Genomic DNA, 22,476 nt, shown 5'->3' with positions numbered 1-22,476 from the left:
AAAACTCCAAGAAAGAGATCATGTTACAGTCACGCTTGGTGATACTGGAGGCAGCTGGTGGGGCAGTGGTTAGAGTCCAGAGCCTGGATTTCAGAAGGCTTGAATTTGAAGGCAGCCTCAGAAGATAGTAGCTGTGAGACCCTGGGCAAATCACTTAACCAGGTAGCAATCACACCTACCTACCAAGATCAAATGAGATAATATTTACAAAAAGCATTTATCATGGTGCCTGGCACGTAGCAGGCACTCCATAATGTAAATGCTTCTTCTCTTTCCTAGTACAGATATTGACGCATAGTAGATACTTAATAAGATGTTTTTGGATGGATTTAGCCTTACTTTTTTGAATAGTTCTATTTAAAAATATAAATCTATATGAAAAATAGATGTCAAACTTGGTATTGTATGAATATTTTGCTCAGTTGAAGGCTTACTAATGATTATGGAGATAATAACTAATTTTACATGTAGCTTTAAGGTTTCCAAAGTATTTTATGTGCATTGTTTCATTTGATGAAGATGTTCTTAGAATATAAGCTTATAAAAAGGAAGGATGTAGCTTTTCTGCTAGGAGCAGCATCTGTATCCATAGCAACCAGGTTATCTGGTCCAATACTATTCACACAGCAGAAGCTCAGTACATTCTTTTTTTAAACACTTTACCTTCTGTTTTAGAATTGAAGCAAAGTATAATTAAGTTCCAAGGCAGAAGAACTATAAGGGCTAGGCAATTGGGGTTAAGTGACTTGCCCAGGGTCACACAGCTGGGAAGTGTCTGAGGTCAGATTTGAACCTGGGACCTCCCGTTTCTAGGCCTGGCTCTCAATCCACTGAGCTACCCAGCTGCCCCCCCCCCAATACATTCTTGATGATGGTTTGGAAAAAAAGTTTCCTATTTTTTTGAGATGTCTTGTACTAAGTGACATTTACTGTCTCATTCTTTTTTTTTTGTCCTCAGAAGAATTTCTGATGGTTGGAATCTCATTCACTGACACCACAGTACAAGACTTCAAAGTTATCCTCACTGTGATGCCCCCTTTCTGTTCCCTACCAGTGTGAAAGGAAACAGTCTACATGCATAGATTCTTTAACACTAAATCTCTTATTCAGAGGCATTTCTTCTGCCTGGATCATGAAGACTTAGGCTGTATTGACATGGCAGATAATAAGCATTCAGTTACCTGGAAACAACCAGGGAAAAGAAAGACTTTCATTTTTTTTTGTTTCCATGTATAACATTTCCAATAAGGTTAACTGGCATTTTACATTATATGTTATATTTTGGAGGGATGGGTAATGTCCTTTTCAAGTTAGTGCATTTAATTATGTATGTTTTTATTTCATTGTTCATAGAAACTAATCTAAAACTTCTAATGCTAACGGTAAAGGGCAATTTTAAGAAAAAATCCTTTTACCTAACATTCAAGTAAGTTGGTCTCCTACAGGGTTCATAAAATATACATAGACTTCTCTGAATTAGAACCAATGGAAGCAAGTTCGTTGTTTAATGGTATCTTTATCTAATTTAATGTTATTTCGCTGTGTTCTTTTAAATGGGAATAATATTCAAGACTCTAAATTTTTATATAGCTGAATTTTAAATTTAATTAGGTTTAATTTCAGTTTCTGTTCATGTAGGAATAATTACTTTGCTAACTGCTAGCACAAACACAAAAAATATGTTACCTTTTCGAGTGAGATATGGCAAATTCACACAGGAAATTTTGCCCCAAGTCTATTTGTTATTGGCCCTATAATAATAATACTAGCTAGCATTTATGTCACTTTAAAATCTGCAATGTGCTTTAAACACATTATTTCATTTGAGACTCCTAATTCTGTGAAAGGTACTTTAAAAAAAGGTCTAGACCTGAAATTTCATCCTCTAGGGACTTCCTTACCTAGAAACTCCCTTCACCGACATATTGATAATTTATAGAAAGTTGCTGCGGGTACAGAGATGTTCAGTGACTTTCCCATGCTAGTGTCTGTTACAAGCTATACCTGAAACTTGGTGTTCTTGCTTCTGATTCAGTCTTCTATCCACTATCCCATTCTATGAGCTATTTTGTATGATAATAATAATAATAATAATAATAATAACAGTGAGGATTCATATAGCCCTTTACAATTTGCAAAGCACTTTACAAATAATAGAAATATTGGGAAACTCAGGATAAGAGATTAAATAGCTTGTCCATGATCATAGAGATAGTAAATATCTACAGAAGGATTGGAACTTGGATTGACTTGACCCCAAGTCTAGCATTTTACCCGTCGTAACACTTAGCTGCCTGGGTGAAATGTTTTTAAATGTATAAATTGTTTTGATAAGAAATGCCTTCTTATTTACTTTAGCAGTGTTAGAATTAATTGATCTCTTCTTGTACATGAGAAAACATTTTCTTAAATTTGGTTTTTATTTACTCTAATATTCAAAAAAGATATATTTTGCCTGCTTTAAAAGTCTCAGACGATTTCTAAATATTATTATCATGGATGTCTCTAGTCAAGAAACATGTATGCTACTATGCCAACACCTGACACTGCTGAATTGAATTTAAAAATGAGTTTTGGCCAAAAGTGCCTTTAAGATGCTGATCTATGTGCAGTCAGGGTAGTTAGGTGGAACAGAGAACAGAGCACCACCTGGAGTCAAGGAGACCCGAGTTCAAACCCAGACTCAGACACTGTGTGACCCTGGACCAGTCACTTAATCTTGTTTGCTTCAGTTCCTCAACTGTAAAATGAGCTAGAGAAGGAAATGATAAACCACTCCAATATCTTTGCCGAGAAAACCCCAAATAGAGTTGTAAAGAGTTGGATGTTACTGAAAAACAACAAACAGCCAATTCTTAAATAGAGTGAAACAAATGACTAGGGCTTTGATCACAAACTTAATCCAGGAAATTCACAGGGTGGTCCCACCACTCTGGACTGGGCTTTAAGCATGTTCATATTGTTTATAGTTTTCTATTTGATGTGAGAATTTATTTTTCATATAGCACATCAATTCCAATATGTTAGGGAGAATTACTGTGTATTCCTGTGTCTGGGGTCTGGGCCAGAGATACCATTGCATCTGTGACTTTTTGCATTTTCTTTGTCTTTGGGAATCCCAAACAATGTCTTCCTTTATAACAGAATTTGGCTAATTAATGAAGGAGACAGGGGTTCTGTTCTTGCAAATGTGACCTGTCCATCTGTGGGCATGGAGAGGGAGGGGTGGATAGGCTGATGGACCACCTCTTAATTAGCTCTCACCAATTAAAGATGCCTTGGAATGGTCAAGGGAAAGGCTGAATAATGAGCTTCTAAAAATCTATTTATTAGGCTGCTGGTCTAAATAGCTCCGGGCATCCCTGGTAGTGAGAGAGGCATGGAGACCTATATCACTTTATTGCTTATGATGCTGGCCTCACCATTAAGCCTGATATAATCAATAAACTTATATTCTTACTCAAAAATCAGTCTTTTGAGATAAAATCATAACACTAAGAATATAATTTCTTTGACTCTACCTTCATTAAGACTGGGATTCAAAGTTATCTCAGAACCCAAGATCATTTACTTTTTTAAAAATTAAAAAATATTTTTATTTTTAACAACTCTTACCTTCTGTCTTAGAACTGCTACTGAGTATTGGTTCTAAGGTAGAAGAGTGGTAAAGGCTAGGCAATGGGGGTTATGTGATTTGCTCAGGGTCAGTCAGCTAGGAAGTGTCTGAGGCTAGATTTCAACCAGGCCCTCCCTTCCACAAGCTACCTAACTGCCCCAGGATCACTTTCAATGGGGACAAAAATGCGGTTTTTAAAAAAGCAATTGAAAAAGAGTGAGTGAGCTAGAATTCTTCTGGGAAGCTAATCCAGTAGATCAAGCAGAGTATTAATCCAAAATAGAACTTAAAATTGTTTTTTTAAATGTTTAGTGAGACATTTACAGTACTTACTATTTAGCTTAGCCAATCAATTACAGAACTTCCTTTCTTCCTTTTTAAAAAATTATTAATTTTTTAAATTAGAAAAATTCCATTTAACTAATTAATTTAGAATATTTTTCCATGGTTACATGATTCCTGTTCTTTCCGTCCCCTCCTCCTATCCCCCTCCCATAGCCAATGAGCAATTTCACTGGGTTTTACATGTGTCATTGATCAAGACCTATTTCCATATTATTAATATTTGCATTAGGTTGATCACTCATTGTCTACATCCCCAATCATATCCCCATTGACCCATGTGATCAAGGAGTTATTTTTCTTCTGTGTTTCTACTCCCACAGTTCTTTCTCTGGATATGGATAACATCTTCCTTTTTTTTTTTAAACCCTTACTTTCTGATTAAATCAATTCTGTGTTAAAATCAATTAAATCAAATCAGAATTAAATAAATTCTGATAAAAATCAAGACTGTGTATTGGTTCTAAGGCAGAAGACTGGTAAGGGCTAGGCAAGGAAGATTAAGTGACTTGTCCAATCAGCTAGGAAGTATCTAAGGCCAGATTTGACCCCAGGATCTCTCATCTCCAGACCTGGCTCTCAATCCATTCCCGTATATAACCTTCTTGGGGTAGGTGGCACTGTGTCAGGAAGGTCTGGCATCAAGAAAACCTGAGTTCAAATACAGCCTCAGACACCTACTAACTGTGTCTCTCTGGGCAAAGTCCTTAACTTCTGTTTGCCTCAGTTTCCTCAATTTTAAAATAGGAATCATAACAGCATCTACCTCACAGGGTTATAATGCCCCTAGCACAATCCCTGGAACATGGTAGGTGCTTAATAAATGCTTATTCTATTGACCTTTGCTTTCACGTCTCACTTTAATAAGTCTAGAAGATTTTACAACAAAAAGAAAAAGAAAAAAATCCTGGCTCCTTCTATATAAAATTTTAAGCAATCTTTATAGGTGTTATTTTTTTAAAGTGTATTACAGATTAGCTTTCTTGATAGATTCTTTTTAATTTTGAAAGAAAAATAGGATAAGAAGAATGTCATTCATTTGGAATTTTTGATCTTTGGAATTGCTATTATAGATGTGTTTTATGTATTTTATTTATTATTATATTATTTTATATGTTATATACATACATACATATATGGAACACACACACAGATCCACAAAGCACCCCTGAAGTGTTATAGTTTTAAGCTTAAAGCCATGCTGAGGCTTTTGGGACACCGTATGTGGGAGGTAAGATTTCCATTTCTTTCCCTGACCCTCCACTCTGCAGCCGTCAGATTTGTCTCCGAAGCATCAGCGCTGCGGAGTGTTTGGGCTTCATGGGCATCTCTACCTCCAGTTGCCCATCTTGCCAAACGGAGGTGGTAGGCTCCCCACTGACTGAGCGCTGGAATGGGAGCCCTGGGCCCCTGCCAAACGTTTACAATGAATTATCTCAACAGCAACAGCTCCTTGGATTTCACAAGGCACAGATGAGTGCTCAGCACAGTGCGTGCTCTGGGCTCCAAATGATCATTTACATTTTTTTTTGACAGTACCCAGAAGACCAGATGTTCTGGGAGATATTCATATATACAGCTCCCACAGAAGTCACAAGATTAACCCATTTTCTAGTTTCCTGTAACCGATACACTCGGGGAGTTTATCTTTATTTGGAGACAGGATCTAACTAAAGCATAAGGGTTTTAAAAAATCTGGCTAGCCATAATTCTGGTTTTAAATTAACATCATGCATAGCTTCTGCTTACCTGAGAAATCCAGAGCACACACGCCTCTCTGATGCTGTCCCTTTAACAGTGACAAGCATTTCAGATTTTGGGTGTCCCATACGTGGATAGCAGCATCTCTTCCAACCTTAAATTATAGAGTGAATGCTATTAGCTACTTTGAAATAAACTTTAATCACTCATCAAAGTTGAACTCTAATATCTTCTAGCATACATAAAATTATGTATAATAGTGAACCACATTACTTAATAATTATTTCTTATACAAGCCTGCCTAGGCACTTCACAGTTTTTCTTAGGTTTATCAGAGCTACCAGCATCACTGTTCTTGTACTTTGGAGCCACTGATTAATAACTAAATAGTACTAATGATACAAAAGAGAAGCAGGCTCTGATTCAGACATGATTTATTACAAGGGAGAACTTCAAAGACTAATGTTTGGTGCAAAATAATGTGATTCACACTTATGCTTCTCAGAGTGAGAAATGAGCACGACTGGGCAAAATAAGATTTTTGTGCCACTTGGGAAAATGATGCAGATTTAGTGTGTAATTAAAAGATTTTATTTTACTTATTTTTCTGACTATATTTTTGGTTACCAATTGTGTATACTTGAATTTATCTGTGTTAAGTTCTTGTAAAATGAGCTCTAACTGTGGTGGACTCAAAAGGAGAACCTCATTCAGCTTCTCTTGCTGGGAAATATTTTTTTCCAAGAAACTCAACCCTTGTCATTCAGCTGCTTCTTTAGGAATGTGAACTAATCTTATGCTGATAGTAGATAAGAAATTACTCACCGTTAAAGTGCACTAAAAAAAAAGCCAGCTAAGTCCTGTTCTGTTTTACTTCTATTTTGACACATAACTCATGAGGGCTATGCGAATTTATCTCAAGGTTTGTCAAGAATCAGTCTTTGATTTATTTTCAATTTTGAAAAAGATGCATAATGAAATATTTTTAAACTGAGCATAATCTTTCTCATAAGAAAGATGGAAAAAATGAGGAATACAAATGCAAATCAGCATCAACATCTCATAAAATTAATCATTGCAACTAATGAAAATAATACCTAATTTTTCATCATAATTGCAGTGAGCCAGCTTACCAACATGCAAAATTTATAATGATTGCATCTCACAGCCCTAAAACCTTGAGTGTTCTGTTATCCCATTTCGGTTTCTGAAACTTGTGCAAGAAATGTGACAATTCTTTGGAGTTTGCTATTCAGATACAGAACAATAATTGTGATACAAATTTTCCCTTAAGTCCCTTTTTAAATTTTACAAAAGCATGAAACTCATCTAATATTAAACAACCCATTACAAATGGAAAAAAAATCTGTCAATCATATGATTGTTTTGCCAATGTGAAAGCAAACAATGTTTGGCTGATTTTTTGACGCCTGTGAATTAGACTGACTAAAATGATCCATTGTTTTAGGGAGGTACAGAAAGACCTAATTTTGAGGAATGATTGTTTCCATTCTGGCAGTCCTGAAAAGATTCAATTAAATTTGATTTTACTATTTTTACTCTAAGACTCAAATGGTAAATTAGCAAAACTTTACAATGCTTTGCTAGAATATCTGCAAATGGTTTTTATGAATCATTTTCATATATTTTCTATAGGGACTATATTATCTCATTATATCTCTATCCATGTCTAAGTCAGTGTTAGTTAAAAAGTGTTTATTAAGTACCTTCTTTGCACCAGGCACTGTGATATGTATTGGAGATGTAAAAAGAGGCAAAAGATAGTCACTGTCGTCAAAGAGCTCACAAGCTAGTGAACTGTCTCCATGTCTGTATCTATGTCTATTCCTGTTTCAGTGTCTCTGTCTCTGTCTATTTGTCCATGTCCACCAGTATATCTTTTGGATTAGGACATCCTATAAGGTTTTCATCACATAAATAGTGCTTTTTACCTACCTATAATAATGAGATGATTAAATGATTATTCATTTTGACTTTTATGCTCATAATTGTCAATATGAAATTTCACAAAATCTAATATATAAACTAGATTAAAAATGAAATATGTTACTTTTTTTTTCTTGATGGTAAAGGTGAAAAATAGCACTTCAGGTCTGTGCAAGAAAGATACATACCTGTCCAGTAGCTACGTAGTCTTTCACTGGATGAATAGCTAGGCTGAGAATGTCATCATCATGTCCAAGATACAATCTTTGGGAGTGTTGCTGCCGATTGTACACAACAGCAACTGCTGCAATATGGTAGACCACCTCTCCAGTTTGGGTATAGAACAGATTATTTCTACAATCGTAGCCTCTATAACTGGAACAAATATTTTTTAAAGTCTATAAAATACACAATTAATTAAATAAGAAGCAAATGAAAATTGAGAAGGAATTCTCAAAAAGCATAAGTAGCATATTAAATTATCATTGACACCAGTGGAACAATAAGCATTCCCACCACCTGCCAAAAGGACCCAAAAGGGAGATAGGCTACTATCTAGTGATGCAGGTGAGAAATAATCGCCCCAGTGTTGTGCATGCTTAACAGATACCATCATGAAGGATACAGGAATAATAGAGGCAAAGAACAAATGGAAGTGGGGCAGGAGGAGATAACTGCATATGTGAATTTTTTTTCTACTGAGAGAAAAAGTATAACATAAATATGAGAAATCCATAGATGATCTTATTTTAATATGATGAAGTAATTTTAGAATTTGAGAAATTATTTCATCATGTCTTGGGTGGGCAACATAAAATTGGACTGAGACGACTGTTCACTTTCATTATCTGAGGGATAAGGGCTTCCAAAGATACCAAAAGGAGATGCTTAGGCAGGTGGTGGCCAAAACTATCATCTTTAAGAGCCAGGAGGATGACTGTGCATCCCATTACCATTGATGAATATGTTTATTGCATGGGGCTGGCAGTGCCCAAACTGGTGCCTTGAGTGACTACAAAGTAAAGAAATAATAAATGGGAGAAAGAAAGCAGGAAAGATGAGGGAAACCATAGTGGACACCATACCCATGTATGAACTGTAGCTTCAAGCTGTCCTCTGGGGCTTTTTCTCTTTTAAGGAAGGGCACAGAATGGTTTTTCTCTTTACTTTGTTGTTTCAACTGAGGTAGATCTTCTTTGTAAACCTTAAGGAAGAATGGAAATTTTAAATTCAAAATCTTTTGTCTGGATTTATAAAGAATGGTTTCTCTTTATCATTATCGAAAAATCTTTAATTCCTTCAAAACCATGTTTACTGAAACAACATAAGGCTTAGATACTGGCCAAGATCTAATCCTTAGCACTGATAGGCATTAAACAACTAGATTTTAAGTTTTATTCTTTCATCTTAGATATATCTAACTTTGCTTAGGCAACTTACCTTGATATTCTTAGGGGGGGAAACTTATAAAAATTAACAGGTAAAAGAATACAAAGAAAATTGTTTTATTGCCATGAAGTCTTCCAATGGTTTTAATTAAAATGCCTGAGACATGATACTTGTCAATCTAAGGCATTAAGTTTACATTGTAATCATCTTCATTTTTTATTCTAATATGTTCTAAAAGGTCAATATTTGAGTTGTAGAACTAAATCTACTTAAGTTTAGTCTTTTTCTAGATGCTATATACTGACTAAAAGTCAGTTTCATACCTATTATTTATTGCGTATCGTGTATATGCTCAAGCCACGGTAAGATGACATTTTATATAAATTGGTAATAAAATTTTATAAAATTAATTTATTTCACATCTGCATGATAGGATGTTTTGATTTAATTACATTTTGTCAACAAAAGAAATGAGAAGCATAAATATATTACATATCCCACTCAGGCCTTGATCATTATCTTTTAAAAAGAAAAGTCACTCTTTTGGCCAAATTCAGTCAGTAAGCTGAGTCAGGAAAGTTTGGAGCAAATGATACATTTGAATTTCTTTTATTTTTGTCAGCTCATCACAATCAAACTCTACTAGATGCATGCTCCTTTACATTTTGTACTTTTTTCTTCTGAGCTTCTGAATCTAATTCAGAGTACTGGACTGTACTCAGAAATTTGGATGCGACTTCTGGTTCTCACATTTAATATTTGATGTACTCACTTAACCCTTCTCTGTCTAAAATTCTGACTTGTAAAATAGAGATGATAATCCTTGGACACTCAAGAATTTTGGATATATCATGAAATAATGTGTCAAAGTGCTTTAGAAACGAAAGCCTGATATGGATGTGGAAATATGTAAATGCAAGGCATTTTAATTTTTCTTCACACTAATTTTGTGTATCTTTATTCAAGTCCTTTTATAGTAGAGGAAATTGAAATTGCTTAAATGACGCGTCCACAGTGACATAGCTCAGAAATGTTTGAGGCAGAATTTGAATTCAGATCTTCCTGATTCCAGATCCAGTGTCCCATCTATTATGCTACTTAGTTTTTTAAAAGAAAAAGAAAGTAAAAGAGAATCTATTATTATCAGAGTATTTGGTACTTAAATAATGTTTAAGACTTCTTTAAGATCCATACTTTCTCTTCTCTCTTTTTGTTTTCTGTTAAAATTTTCTGTTAAAAAAAGGATGTTTTCAAGAAAATGAAGTATAATTTGGATATAACTTTTTAATGTGCCTCTTAGAAATAACTTCTGACTATAGAGATCATGCCTACTATGTTTAGGATTTTATTTTAATGAAAAGATAGGGATCAGTTAAGAGACGTCAGGATTATAGGTTATACTACAAACAAAAAACTAATATGCTTTAAAAGAAAAAATATGACAATGATGCTTTCTTTTAATCTGCTATAGGAATAGAAAGGTGTGAGTTTTGGGTGGTTGGTGCTTTTTTTTGGAAATAAATATATCAAAGTGAGTACAGGAAAACTCACAAGTGATGGACTGATCTTTGAAATCTCTGTTACCACTTTCACTTTTCTTGGATGTTAGTAAATTAGATGATGTGTCAAAACTTCATTTTTATTTTAGTAAATGGAAATAATAGATGGTATTTCCTAATTTCTCCCCTAACAATCCTAAGCATAAGTGTCAGTAACTTTTTTTTTTTTTGCAACTAGAACAAAGTCAAGCAAATCAACTACTAGATCATCAGGCATTTGTGCTCGCTGGCCCCTATGACTGACCTGGCGTTCATAGTTGATTTGAGCTTCTTGCTCAATATCTGAGTCCAGCTCTGGCACATCTGATAAATCCGAATCTGATTCTTCACTATATGAATCACTGCCACCCTCTGCAAAAACATAAATAATGTTGATTATTTAAATGCAACCCCAAAATGAAAAAAAAATTAAATGGAATTTTAAGCTAAAACACTACAACAAAATTCTCCCAGTAAAAGAAACAAAGACCAGTAGACAAATAAATACTAAATATGACTGTCATTTAAAAGAAAATCTTTAAACATTGCTTTCTTTAACATACTATTAAGTTTTGGTTTCGTTGTTCTGTAGTACTAATTCTATTTCAGCAGCCTTGAATCACTCCCCAAAAACAGACTAGGCAAATTCACATATTACTATGATGTGCAGTTTCCAGTGGCCACAGGCTCCTCCTGATGGCTGGAAAGTGGCTTGGCTTTGGAAAAATGGAAGGATTTCAAGTCAAACTAGAGGGCAACAAGTACGATGGGGGTAGTCCAACTTTGTAGTTAGTTCATAAAGTAATGCTCTCTCTTCTTCTGTTTAAATACTTAATCCAGTGCCAGCAATGGCTGGTGGCCTAAACTACCATATAACAACTTCCAAAAGAACACTGTCACATTTTTTCTTCCAGTTTTATAGCCCATCTAACTTGGTGATACCACAACAAATGTAAATAAAGATGCATAAATCAGATTGCAACCAGTGCTTTGCTAGTCACGAAAACCCACCAAATGTTCATATTCAACATCGCCACATCTTCTACTTATATAAAGCAAACCAAGCATGTTGTACCATTTGGTGGTTGTTGCTGACACTGACATTCCCTTCAGGAATGACATTCTTCGTGATTACCTCGTACCTGTACTTTGGATGTGGTTTTAAAAAATAGAGATCTAAAAAATAATAGAAATCTCATTGATTTATAATAGTCAACCACAAAGCTAAATGTCTGTTTCTTTTGTCTCTGTCTTGCTTTCTACTCTCCAGGTTCATCACAAATACTGTAGGAGTTGAATAATTATAATACTGTTTAATAAATGTTCATTGGTTAATTATTCTTTACCTGTTATTACAAATGCTTTAAAAATAGCTTTAAAAAAATAATGAGATAAAACAAATGTTTTTAAAAAGTGACAAGTTTACCCTGGGGTGCTAAATCAAGGATACCGTTGGTCACACCTTCTGGAATAAACCTCCACTGAAAAACTGAGTGGTCAGCACCTCCTGTACTCAACACCCACTGGAAATCATGTGACCAGCGGACATTTGTTACGTGAGCTGAATGGCCAACATACTTCCTAAATTTAGCTCCTGAAATATACATATGAAAAAACATAGTTATGTAACATAATAAGTTCATTAGTCAAATTAAATGATAGCTATTCCTTACTTTGGGGAACAAAATCTTTAAAAAACTTGCCTCATCTATAGGCTTACATTAAAAGCAAAGAATGAGTAGTTTAATAGTTCCTATTTAGCAGGCAAAACGATGATATTGATTTTATTCAACAAAGAATGTGCATTTATGATAGTGAAAGGATACAAAATTAGACCAAGTCCTGTCAGGTGAAGAGGCTGGATTTCAACGAAGGATTTGGCAATCTTTCATTGTATTTTTGTGGAAAAGATGGATACAGGTGGAATATGTAGTTTCAGAATAGGGGTGAATGGCCACGACCAAAGAATAGTCATTGATGGTTTCATGTTACTTTAGAAAGATGTCTGTCTTTAGTGGAATAATGTAGGGATATGTATTTGTTTCTGGGCAATTTAACATTTTTATCAAATACTTGGATAAATGTATGAAGCAGCATTGATTGATTTATGGGGGGAAATCATAGATAATTAGAGAACTTACATAGTAAAAGAAGAATTTAAGAAATTTATATAATAATATTAATGATGGTTATAATCATTTATGTGAGCTTGCTTGTGTTGCCTCCAGTGGAACTCGTTCAGGTTTTGCCTTTGTTTCCCCTGGCAAAGATATCAGGTTTGCAAATGATACCAAGCCAGAGGGGATGGCTGACACATTGGAGGATAGTCAGAATCCCAAAAAATCTCGACAGATTAGAACCCTGGGTTAATTATAACAAGATGAAATTAAATAGACGTAAATGTTTTGAACCACATTTGGGTTCAAAAGAGTCAACTTCACAAGGACCAGATGGAGAGGCAAACAGTTTGGTGAAAAAAGATCTGGGGCTTTTTGTGGAGAATAAAGCTCAGTATGAGTCAACAGTGAGATGTAAATAATGTGGCTAAAAGCTAATGTGACCCTAAGCTTCATTAAGAAAAGCTGAGTCCAGACGAGAGATGTAATAGTACTTTGCTACTCTGCCCTGGTTAGGTGAGATTTAGAGTGACAAGTTTAGTTTTGTGCCAGTTTTGGAATGACATTAACAATTGAAGAAAATTCAGATCAAGGGAGGATAGCTAAGATGCTAAAGGACTTGGAGATCTTCTCTTAGAAGGACTAATTGAAGGAATAAATTGTGGGTGTATTCTTGAGAAGAGGAGACTAAAGGTAGGTGAAATAGTTATTTTAAGTATTTGAAATGCTGTCACCTGGAAGAAAGGTGAAACTCATTACATTTTGTCACAGAGAGAAAGTTGAAGAGATTGTTTAGATTTGATCTAGGGAAAGATTTTACAATTAGATCCTTTCCAAAGTGGAAAAGGGCTCTTTGAGGAAGCTGTAGGTTCCTCCTCACTGGAAGACTTCAAGCAAAGGCTGAGTGACCATTTGCAGGGCATGTTGGAGACAGGGTTATTGCTCAGATATAGGTTGAATTTGATGTCTCCTGAGGTTTCTTCCAACTCTGAGATGGTGTAATTATGTACATCTGTTTCTATCAGCAAGTTGGGAATTTGGGAAAGTGTGTTAATTCTTAGTGACATTTGGTTTTGAGACTTCCAATGTGCTGAAAAGTGCCTAATGAATTTTAGGGAGTTAAGAAGTTTCCATATTGTCTGACTTATATTCTGAACCAAATTTATTCATCCAATCCAGTGATTCCTAAAGTGGGCACCACCGCCCCCTGGTGGGTGCTGCAGCAATCCAGGGAGGCGGTGATGGCCACAGGTGCATTTGGGGGCGGTGAATAACTGTAAGGGGGTGGTGATAGTATGTGAAAGGGGGCACTAAGTAATATTTTTTCTGGAAAGGGGGCAGTAGGCCAAAAAAGTTTGGGAAACACTGATCTAGTCGGATCTAGACTATCTGACACAATTTGTAGTTTGGTTGATTTTTCTTCACTATGTTAAAGTTTTTCTTCCATCTTAATCCTGTTAAATTATTAAGTTGATGTCCATTTTGTCAGTCTCCATTGGTAATGATTTTATTTTTCATGCTAAATAAACAGTACTTTAATATAAGGTTTTTAAGAAACAGCTTTTAAAAATATCTGGTTGCAAAAAAACTTAATGGAAAAAAAAGCATTTTTTTATTGTATTTCTCATTCTTATTTCATATATCTACTAAAAGATCAGTTAGGTGAAAGATTACTCAGCCAGTGGTGATTAATTGTCCTATGATAAGATTTTAGGGTATTTAATTAAGAATTCCCTGAAAAGTCATACTTAAGGAATGCAAATGATCATGAAATTGTCTGCTCATACAAAATAGAGAACTGAGGCAATTATCTGGCAAATGTAGATAAAAATTCACATCTGTCTAAAATAGAGTAATTAAGACAATAGTGGTTTAGAAGATGTATGGCCTTGATCACTTTCTGGTGATCAGTTCTGGAGATCAAAACATTGAATCTAGATTCTTACTGGTCATGGATCCATACTCTAGTTTGGATTCCATTAAATGTATTAAAAATAATAGAATCACAGGATAACTTCTGGACTTAAATAAGATAGTTTTGCACATGTTGAGTTGCTTTTTTCCCATAATGTAATAGGTGTTTGAAAACTGATTGACATCAGGAGATTTCCAGTTCAGGCTCTCCTTATGGCTCCTGCTGCTCAGCTCTTCTAGACTCTTCCTTTCTCCCAGGCTGCCCTCTTGTGGACTTGTGTGTATCCCCTAAGAACATCTGGGTGTGATTCAAGCTCACATTCTGGCTCAAACATTGCAATAGTCCCCAAATGCTCTTAGGTTTTTACCTCTCTGAACTGAAAAATGACAGAAAATAGTATCATAGATTTCGAATTACTAGAGACTTCAAATGTCATATATTTCACCATCTCAAATAAGTGCAAAAAGGAAAAATTATTTCCCAGTCAAAGTGGGATCTGAACTTGCATTCTTCATCTCTAAATCCAATACTCTTTGCAATACTTTAGATTGTCTCTCTTTTTCAAGAAAAATCAACAGAATAACTTTAAAACATTTTGTAATGAGGGAGTACTTATGACAGAAAAAAATGAGATTGATTTCATAATGTGAAAGCTTAAATTAGACTTTTGAATTATAAAATAGTCTGTGACAACTTCAGATTGAATTCTAATTGAATTGACTAAGCAGTAGTCATAGAACAGATGTAAAATGGATTTCTTTTTTTGTGTGTGTGATTTAAAGGATGAATATTAGAAAGAAAATTAGTAGTTCTCAAGAACTGGTCCCAAGAAGAGAATGTCTTAGGTGTCATGTATAAATATTATCCGTACAACAGTGTAAAAGAATCAACAAAGTATTTGGTTTTGTCTCCTTGGATAGAAAATGATAATTTCTTACCTTTCTTTAGACAAGGAAATTTAAATAATTTAACCAGTCCAAAGTCATCTCCAGTGACTAGCACTGAACTGTTGTAATTCGCATCTACTGAGTTAATATCAGTAATGTCATTGTATTTGGGCCAAATTCCACTCACTTCAGGCCCAATCACACAGGTCCAGGCAGTCCAATGAATCCCTTTGATTTCCTCTTTACTTGTTAAGGGTTTTCCAGCTGAAAAGAATGAATACATTAGTTAATTATTTCAAGAAAAAGTCATATTCTTGCTCCCATTTATATATATATATATATGTACACATATATATTTGTCTCTTAAAGGCATATGGGTTTGAAAAACTTTTCTACTTTAGAAATCCAAGAAAATATCTTAGGAATACAATTCCTTTATACATTTATGAAGATTCTTCCATTGCAGAAAAAAGCATTCACAGGAATCTATCCAGGACTTGGCACTGTGTCTTGAACATAGTACGCATTTAATAAGTATTTATTATCTGATTGATTGATAAATGTAATAAATATATACATATTCTAGAAAGGACACAGACATCTGTCATAATACTAAATGTCCAAATCTAATTAGCATCATCACTCAAAAATAGATGACATAGCAATTTGCCATTAATGATGAAATAGATTTTGTTGAATTTCTGTATCTTTCTAGTTATAGTTACCAAAATATATTACTTAAATTTTTTTAACTTAAATTTCTTGAATTAAATTCTTAAAACCTTAAAATTCTCTAGGTACTTTTCAACATATTGGCAATATGGTATGTTGGCTTGAGAATTAGACTTGGATTCAGGAAGAATAGGTTCAGCCCCTGACTCTTATTAATTGTGTGACCATAAACAAATCATTTAACCTCTGTGAGCTTTATTTTTATCTTCTGAAATATGAGGATAAAATTCTATCATGCCCACTTCACAAAGTTGTTGTGAGACTCAACTGAGATTATATGTATAAACACACACGTGATTTCAGCAATTATTGTTTTTTCATACTCCCTAAGTCATAGAATTTTAGGAAGTGATTAATGGACAGATAATCAGGAAATTGCTAGATGTTAAGATTTAGGTTCATACAAATCAGTTCCTTTAAATAAAATATCCCCCTAAATTTAAACATTGCTGAAGTCAATGAATAAAGCAGACAATATTGTCTCCCATTTCTACATTTTAACATAAAGCAATTAAATATTAGCTATATATGTATAGCTTATAACATCCATACTAAATTCTAGTTCTGGTATAGCATACTAAAAAAAGTATTCTTCCAAATGACTCATTTCACCAAATAATCATATTAAAAATAAAAACTTCCACTTATGAAGACCATAGAATTAAAAGCCAAAGGTAGAGGAGGAATGAGACCAGCTAGGGGGTTCTAGCTCCTCCTATTGATCTGAGGGTATTTTATATGGGTGAAACCAGTTAGTCATTTCCCCTTATAGACTTAAAGGTAGCTGAGTTGCTCAGTAAGGCTAGCAAAAAACAGTTTCTCTGATCCAGCACTAAACAGTTGTGTAACTAAAGGCAGGCAGGTCATTTAATTTCTCTGGGCATTTGCTCTGTCCTCAGTAAAATGGCAAAGGTTCTTTTACAATTTCTCAGGCTTGTTGTGGGGAACATAAATGGTAAATCTTAAATTACTCTCTCCATACAAGTTGTTGCTATTATTTATACCATAGTCGAACTCAATGACTTACAAGATGGGTCATCAACCCTTTAGTAGATGAGTAATTGCATAAACATTTACTTACATGGCATCTTGTAGAATAATCGTTCTCCTGCACCATCATTAGTTTGTAAGTATTTACTATCCATAGACCAGTCAATGTGAGTAATAAAACTAAAGGATTTGTTACATTCTCCAATTTTTTTATACCGTTGAGCAACAGCATAGATATCCACTGGGCCATCGTTGGACCCTACTGCAAGATAAGAACCATCTGGAGAAAATTTCATTTCATGGATTACTTCCTTTCGGTCTTTAATATGAACCACTTCTGTCATATCTCTGTAATAGTAAGGAAATAAATAATCCTGCTAGTTAGCAAACCCAAATATATATATATTTAAAACATTCACATGGCAAAGAAAAAAATTTTTGATTGGGAAAGAAGTTTTAAGAAATGTAAGGACTTTGAGGAAAAGTATTAAAGGACTGATTTGAAAAGTCCCAATTTGAGAAAACTAACAATAAAGATTTTAAGCCGTAGCTCAAATTTTAAATCAATGCATATTAAAACATCTTGTTTTAATGTTCAACATTTCCCCCTAAAAGTATTCATTTTTAAATAGCAAGTTTATTTGACACTGCAGAATTAGTTATCTGATTTTTAAAAATTCCACAGGTAAAGAGAAAATGCAGTATACAGAAAAATAACTTATCTTTAAAAAATCTAGGCATATGAAGATTGCATCTCTTAAGCCAGATGGTATAGCACAACGTTTAAAAAAGGCATAAAATACGGGGCAGCTAGGTGGTTAGATGGATGGAGAGCGAGGCCTGGAGCCTGCATGTCCTGGGTTCAAATTTGATCTCAGACATTTCCAACCTCTGTGACTCTGGACAAGTCACTTAACCCCCATTGCCTAGCCCTTACCACTCTTCTACCTAGGAACTGACACAAATATTGATTTTAAGACAGAAGATAAGGGTTAAAAAATACATAGTCTATACAATAAGAACTCTCCCCAAAATAAGGAGGAAATGACTTTTCAAAATGTTGAATTATTATGATGTGATAGCCTTATTATTACTTAATAAACATGTAAGAAGTTTATTATTATAACATAAAGATCAAATTATTTGAATTACTTCTATATTCTTTGTCAAGATTTTAGTAAGAGTTTCTCCTCTCTCTCAAAACATCAACATTGCTATTTTCTTCCATACTGAACACATTATGATTGGCAGGTGTCCCCTGAGTCTGACAAGGACTCTTTCATTAAGACTAATATGAACTGCATAAATGAATCACCAGATATTTACTTCAACTGACTAGTTTTCTACAAGTGTTATTATTCATTTTGACAAAAATAAATTGCTATCACAAATGAATATTTTGGAATATCTTTGCATAGAAAATCCCATCAAATAGAAAATTTTGGTTAATTAGCCCCATAATTCTTTCACACATCATGAATCAGAGAAGGGGAATGTTGAATACCAATTCAATAATGAATTAATTGTAACCCATAATGAGAATTTAATGCAATAAATTTTGCCAAGAATACATTTATACAGTGTAGGGTACGGGAAGTGATGGAGGATTATGCTTTACAGAACTGTCTATGTGTACCCTAACATGCAGCGATTACTAACAGCTACTAAATGCAGATAACAGGAAAAGAGCAAGATGTGAAAGATTCCATCTTTTTCTACATGATAAGAAGATGGAATCTTTTCATTGAAAATGATTGCAAATAGAATTTAACTTACATTTGGCTCCCAAATCAGCTACATTTCCCCCGTGTCTGAACTCTTCCTGACTGTTCCACAAACATGGCACTCCATCTCTACTCCAGGCATTTTCTCTGGCTGCCCCCCATGCCTGGAATGCTTTCCTTCCTCTGCTCTGACTACTGACCTTCCTGGGCTTCCTTTAACTCCCAACTAAAACCCCACCTTCTACCAGAAGCCTTCTCTGCCCCCTCTTTATTGCAGTACTTTCCCCCATTTAATTATTTCCTGCTTCTTTTTTTTTCCGGCTTATTTTGTATATATTTGTTTGCATGTTGTCTCACCCAATGGATTGGAAGCTTCTTGAGGTCAGGGATTGTCCTTTGCCTTTCTTCGTATCCCCTTTGCTTAGCACAGGACATATTATATATATAGTAGGTGCTTACTATGTGTTTATTGATGAAGGAATGAAATCTTTTCCTAATATATTTTTTGGGCTTGCTTTTGACTCTAGTGTACTATTATATTCAAACAGATTTATATTTTTAAAGTTTTGGTACTTAGGCTTAAGTTCCAAGAAAAAAAAACCTTAATTTTAAAAAATGAACACCATTATCACTTCTTAGATGTACCTGACTCGGAGGACAATGAAAGACCCATCTTTCATTCCCAGGGCTAGCTGAGATCCATCTGGGCCGAACGATACACTACGTACTGCTTCTTCCATGTTACAACGGGCAATCAAGGCATGATCAGCAAGGCTCCACAATCTAAACACGAGAACAATGTCAACTAATTCCTTCTAAGTACCAAATTTCTTAAAATTATTGACCTCCTAGAAACCAAGTTTCTAGTAAAAAAAAAAAAGCTAGAAACTAAGTCACTGAGGCACCATGTAATTTCATTCCTACTTCCAACAATTTGGTTTTCTCATCAATTTTCTTTCTTTCTGTGAATAAGTGTGACAATGGGAATATTCCTTAGCATTTCTATAAGTCACTGTCACCACTTGAAAAATCTTTTTAGTTAAACAACATTGACAAAGAATTTGAGATTCTTCTATTAAATAAGTCCTGTACAATATATACATTTTATTATTTCTCTTTGGAAATATGAAATTATTATTTATTTAAGCAAAGAATCCACATAAAGCTACGTATTAACTGTAGTACTCAAAACAGGTATTCCTAGACTTTTTTTTGTGTCATGGTCCCCTTCAGTAGTCTGATGAAGCCTATAAATTCTTCAGCATATTTTTGAATGCATAAAATAATATGCATAGTATTCCAAAGGGAACCAATTATTGAAATACAATTCTAAAAATGTCTTTTTCTAAATATAAATGCATGGTCAAAATCTTGGACTTAAAGGAACAAAAGTAGATAGTTACATTTCGATTTAGGTTAGACATGGAGCTAATTTGCTTGTTTATTTGGACACATGTTGATTAAAATACATATATGGATCTTATTGAAAACACCCTAAAGAAGAAATACTTTTAAGATAGGGAACTTAACTGATGATTTAATTATGTTTATGTAAGAAAGTTACCGAAGGGAATAATGACACACCTATCCAAAATAGTCTTAAGCCTGACTACAGAAAGTTCTATACTCATAATTATATCAACAGAATCTTGATGAACAGTTCCATGGAGGCCATCAATGACTGGACTATCCAAAGAGAATTGATCTAACATTATTGGCAAATTAGCAAAGCTACTATTTAATAGTAGAAGAACTCAAGGGGCACATATAGCATAGTATTCAGCAATGATAGCCACAGGAGACATAAAAAACAAAAAGCAAAAACAAAACAAAACAAAACACATCCAGAATTATGCCTAATCAAGAGCCCTTCAATAAGAAGTGCTGATCTAATATTTCAGTATATTCATGTGTAATATAGAGGAAAGGACCACAATTCACTTGTATCAAAGTTTTTTTTCAACGTGTTCTGCCATTCTAAATTACTGGGGGCATCTTGATTGCAAGGTGGGAATCATGCTATGACTAATAGACTTTTGACTGTATACTTCATCAAGTCTGTGCTGGTCAAATTTCTCACAAATTTTGGTGTTATCTCTATTACTCTGGTCCAAAATCCATAATCCTAGTCAATTTGTGCTGGGCCCAAAATGAACCAAAAGGAATATTTCAATGCTTTAAGTGCCCTGGGTACTATTGTTTTAGGTGGGCTTGAAAGAGCCAGGAATGAGGCAGAGATAGAAACACGGGGGAAAGGAAATCAGTGGAGAAAAGTGACTGTAAACAAAGTAAACATTTAGTTCATATTTTAACCTACAAAATGAATGAACTAACCCTCTATTTTAACTGTAGGAACTGATGAGACTTTGGTGTTCTGTAGAAATTGTGAACATGGTTTAAATGAATATCTCGTTAGGACCCTAAAAGAGTTCACATTAGATGCAGACTGGCAGAAAAAGAGACACAAAACAAATCTTAATTTACATTTAGAGCCCAAAAGTAATGATTCTCTGGCTTTCTCCACTGGTCACAATCAAAGGTTAGCAAAAAATGCTGAACAAACATCATAACTGCCCTCAGCTCTGATTTAATAGACCAATTATTCACTCTTCAGAAAACTGTAGGCTCTCTGAGTTTGACATACTTATTTTTTATAATGTCATTTTCTGTATTAAAAATGTAAGAAATCCATTGCAAGAAAACTCTTCGCCTTATCAGATAGACTCTGTTTTCTTAATAATAGCTGGCAGGTAGGAAGCAGTAGAGAGAAAAAGAGAAGTAGGTCTGTAGTGAGGAAGACCTGACTTTAAATCTGATCTTTGGTACTTACTGCTTCTGCAGCCCAGGCCAGTCACTAAATCTCTGACTGCCTCCCTCATATATAAAATGGAGATAATAATAGCAACATCTTGCCACAAAGATCAAATGAGATGATATTTGTAAAATTATTTGCAAACCAAAAAGTACTACCTAAATGTTATCTGATATTATTACTCTCAATTTTAGGCCAATGTTCAATGTCATACATGTTAATTAATTAATAAGAATAAATGCTCTGTGTGTGTTGAAGAACACTTTTAAGTTAAACTTCTAAATGATGATTAATGAGGAGAGAGGCTCTACTTGAAGGATATATTGAGATAAAATTGGAGCCCATCAATTACTGTGAGACACACTGTAGAATATCAAAAGTCCAAGGGAAAAATATGGCTCTGTCAGAGCATTAGTTGAGTGTCTTCAAAAAGAAAGAGAGCTGGATTTCAGCCTACAATATCTCTTTGGGATTGGATCTGACCCTTTGGATTTGGAAATCCAAAAGGGCTTCAGGGGTGAGCTGGAGCTGGTGAAGACAATTATGGTAAATTATATTGTAAATTTCAGTGTTAGCATTTATATCATTTTTATTTAAATAAAATAAATAAATTTATTTAAATAATCAAATTTATATAAATCAAGGATAAATCTATTGTTATGTAGATTGTCTTGACTTAAAAAAAATGATGGACAAAACGTTAATAAAGCAGATTAAATTTAGAAGTTTGACCTCAATTTTTGCATTGTCAGTTGTTTACCAATGC

The 22,476-nt window shown here is 34.3% G+C and overlaps 1 protein-coding gene across 1 annotated transcript in view; it reads right to left on the bottom strand.

Annotated features, from left to right (window-relative positions):
* The window catches only part of EML6 (EMAP like 6), a 301,241-nt gene that overhangs the window by 86,219 nt on the left and 192,546 nt on the right, over positions 1-22,476 (bottom strand). Inside the window, exons 8-15 of the mRNA XM_044659473.1 lie at positions 19,544-19,681; positions 17,266-17,522; positions 15,504-15,716; positions 11,960-12,127; positions 10,799-10,905; positions 8,692-8,810; positions 7,795-7,981; positions 5,708-5,813 (exon numbers count right to left, since the gene is read on the bottom strand). Coding sequence (XP_044515408.1) covers positions 5,708-5,813; positions 7,795-7,981; positions 8,692-8,810; positions 10,799-10,905; positions 11,960-12,127; positions 15,504-15,716; positions 17,266-17,522; positions 19,544-19,681 — 1,295 coding nt within the window. The remainder of the gene's footprint in view (positions 1-5,707; positions 5,814-7,794; positions 7,982-8,691; positions 8,811-10,798; positions 10,906-11,959; positions 12,128-15,503; positions 15,717-17,265; positions 17,523-19,543; positions 19,682-22,476) is intronic.

The sequence above is a fragment of the Gracilinanus agilis genome, chromosome 2, assembly GCF_016433145.1.
Source record: "Gracilinanus agilis isolate LMUSP501 chromosome 2, AgileGrace, whole genome shotgun sequence".
NCBI lineage: Eukaryota > Metazoa > Chordata > Mammalia > Didelphimorphia > Didelphidae > Gracilinanus > Gracilinanus agilis.
This window is presented reverse-complemented; position numbering and strand designations above follow the sequence as displayed.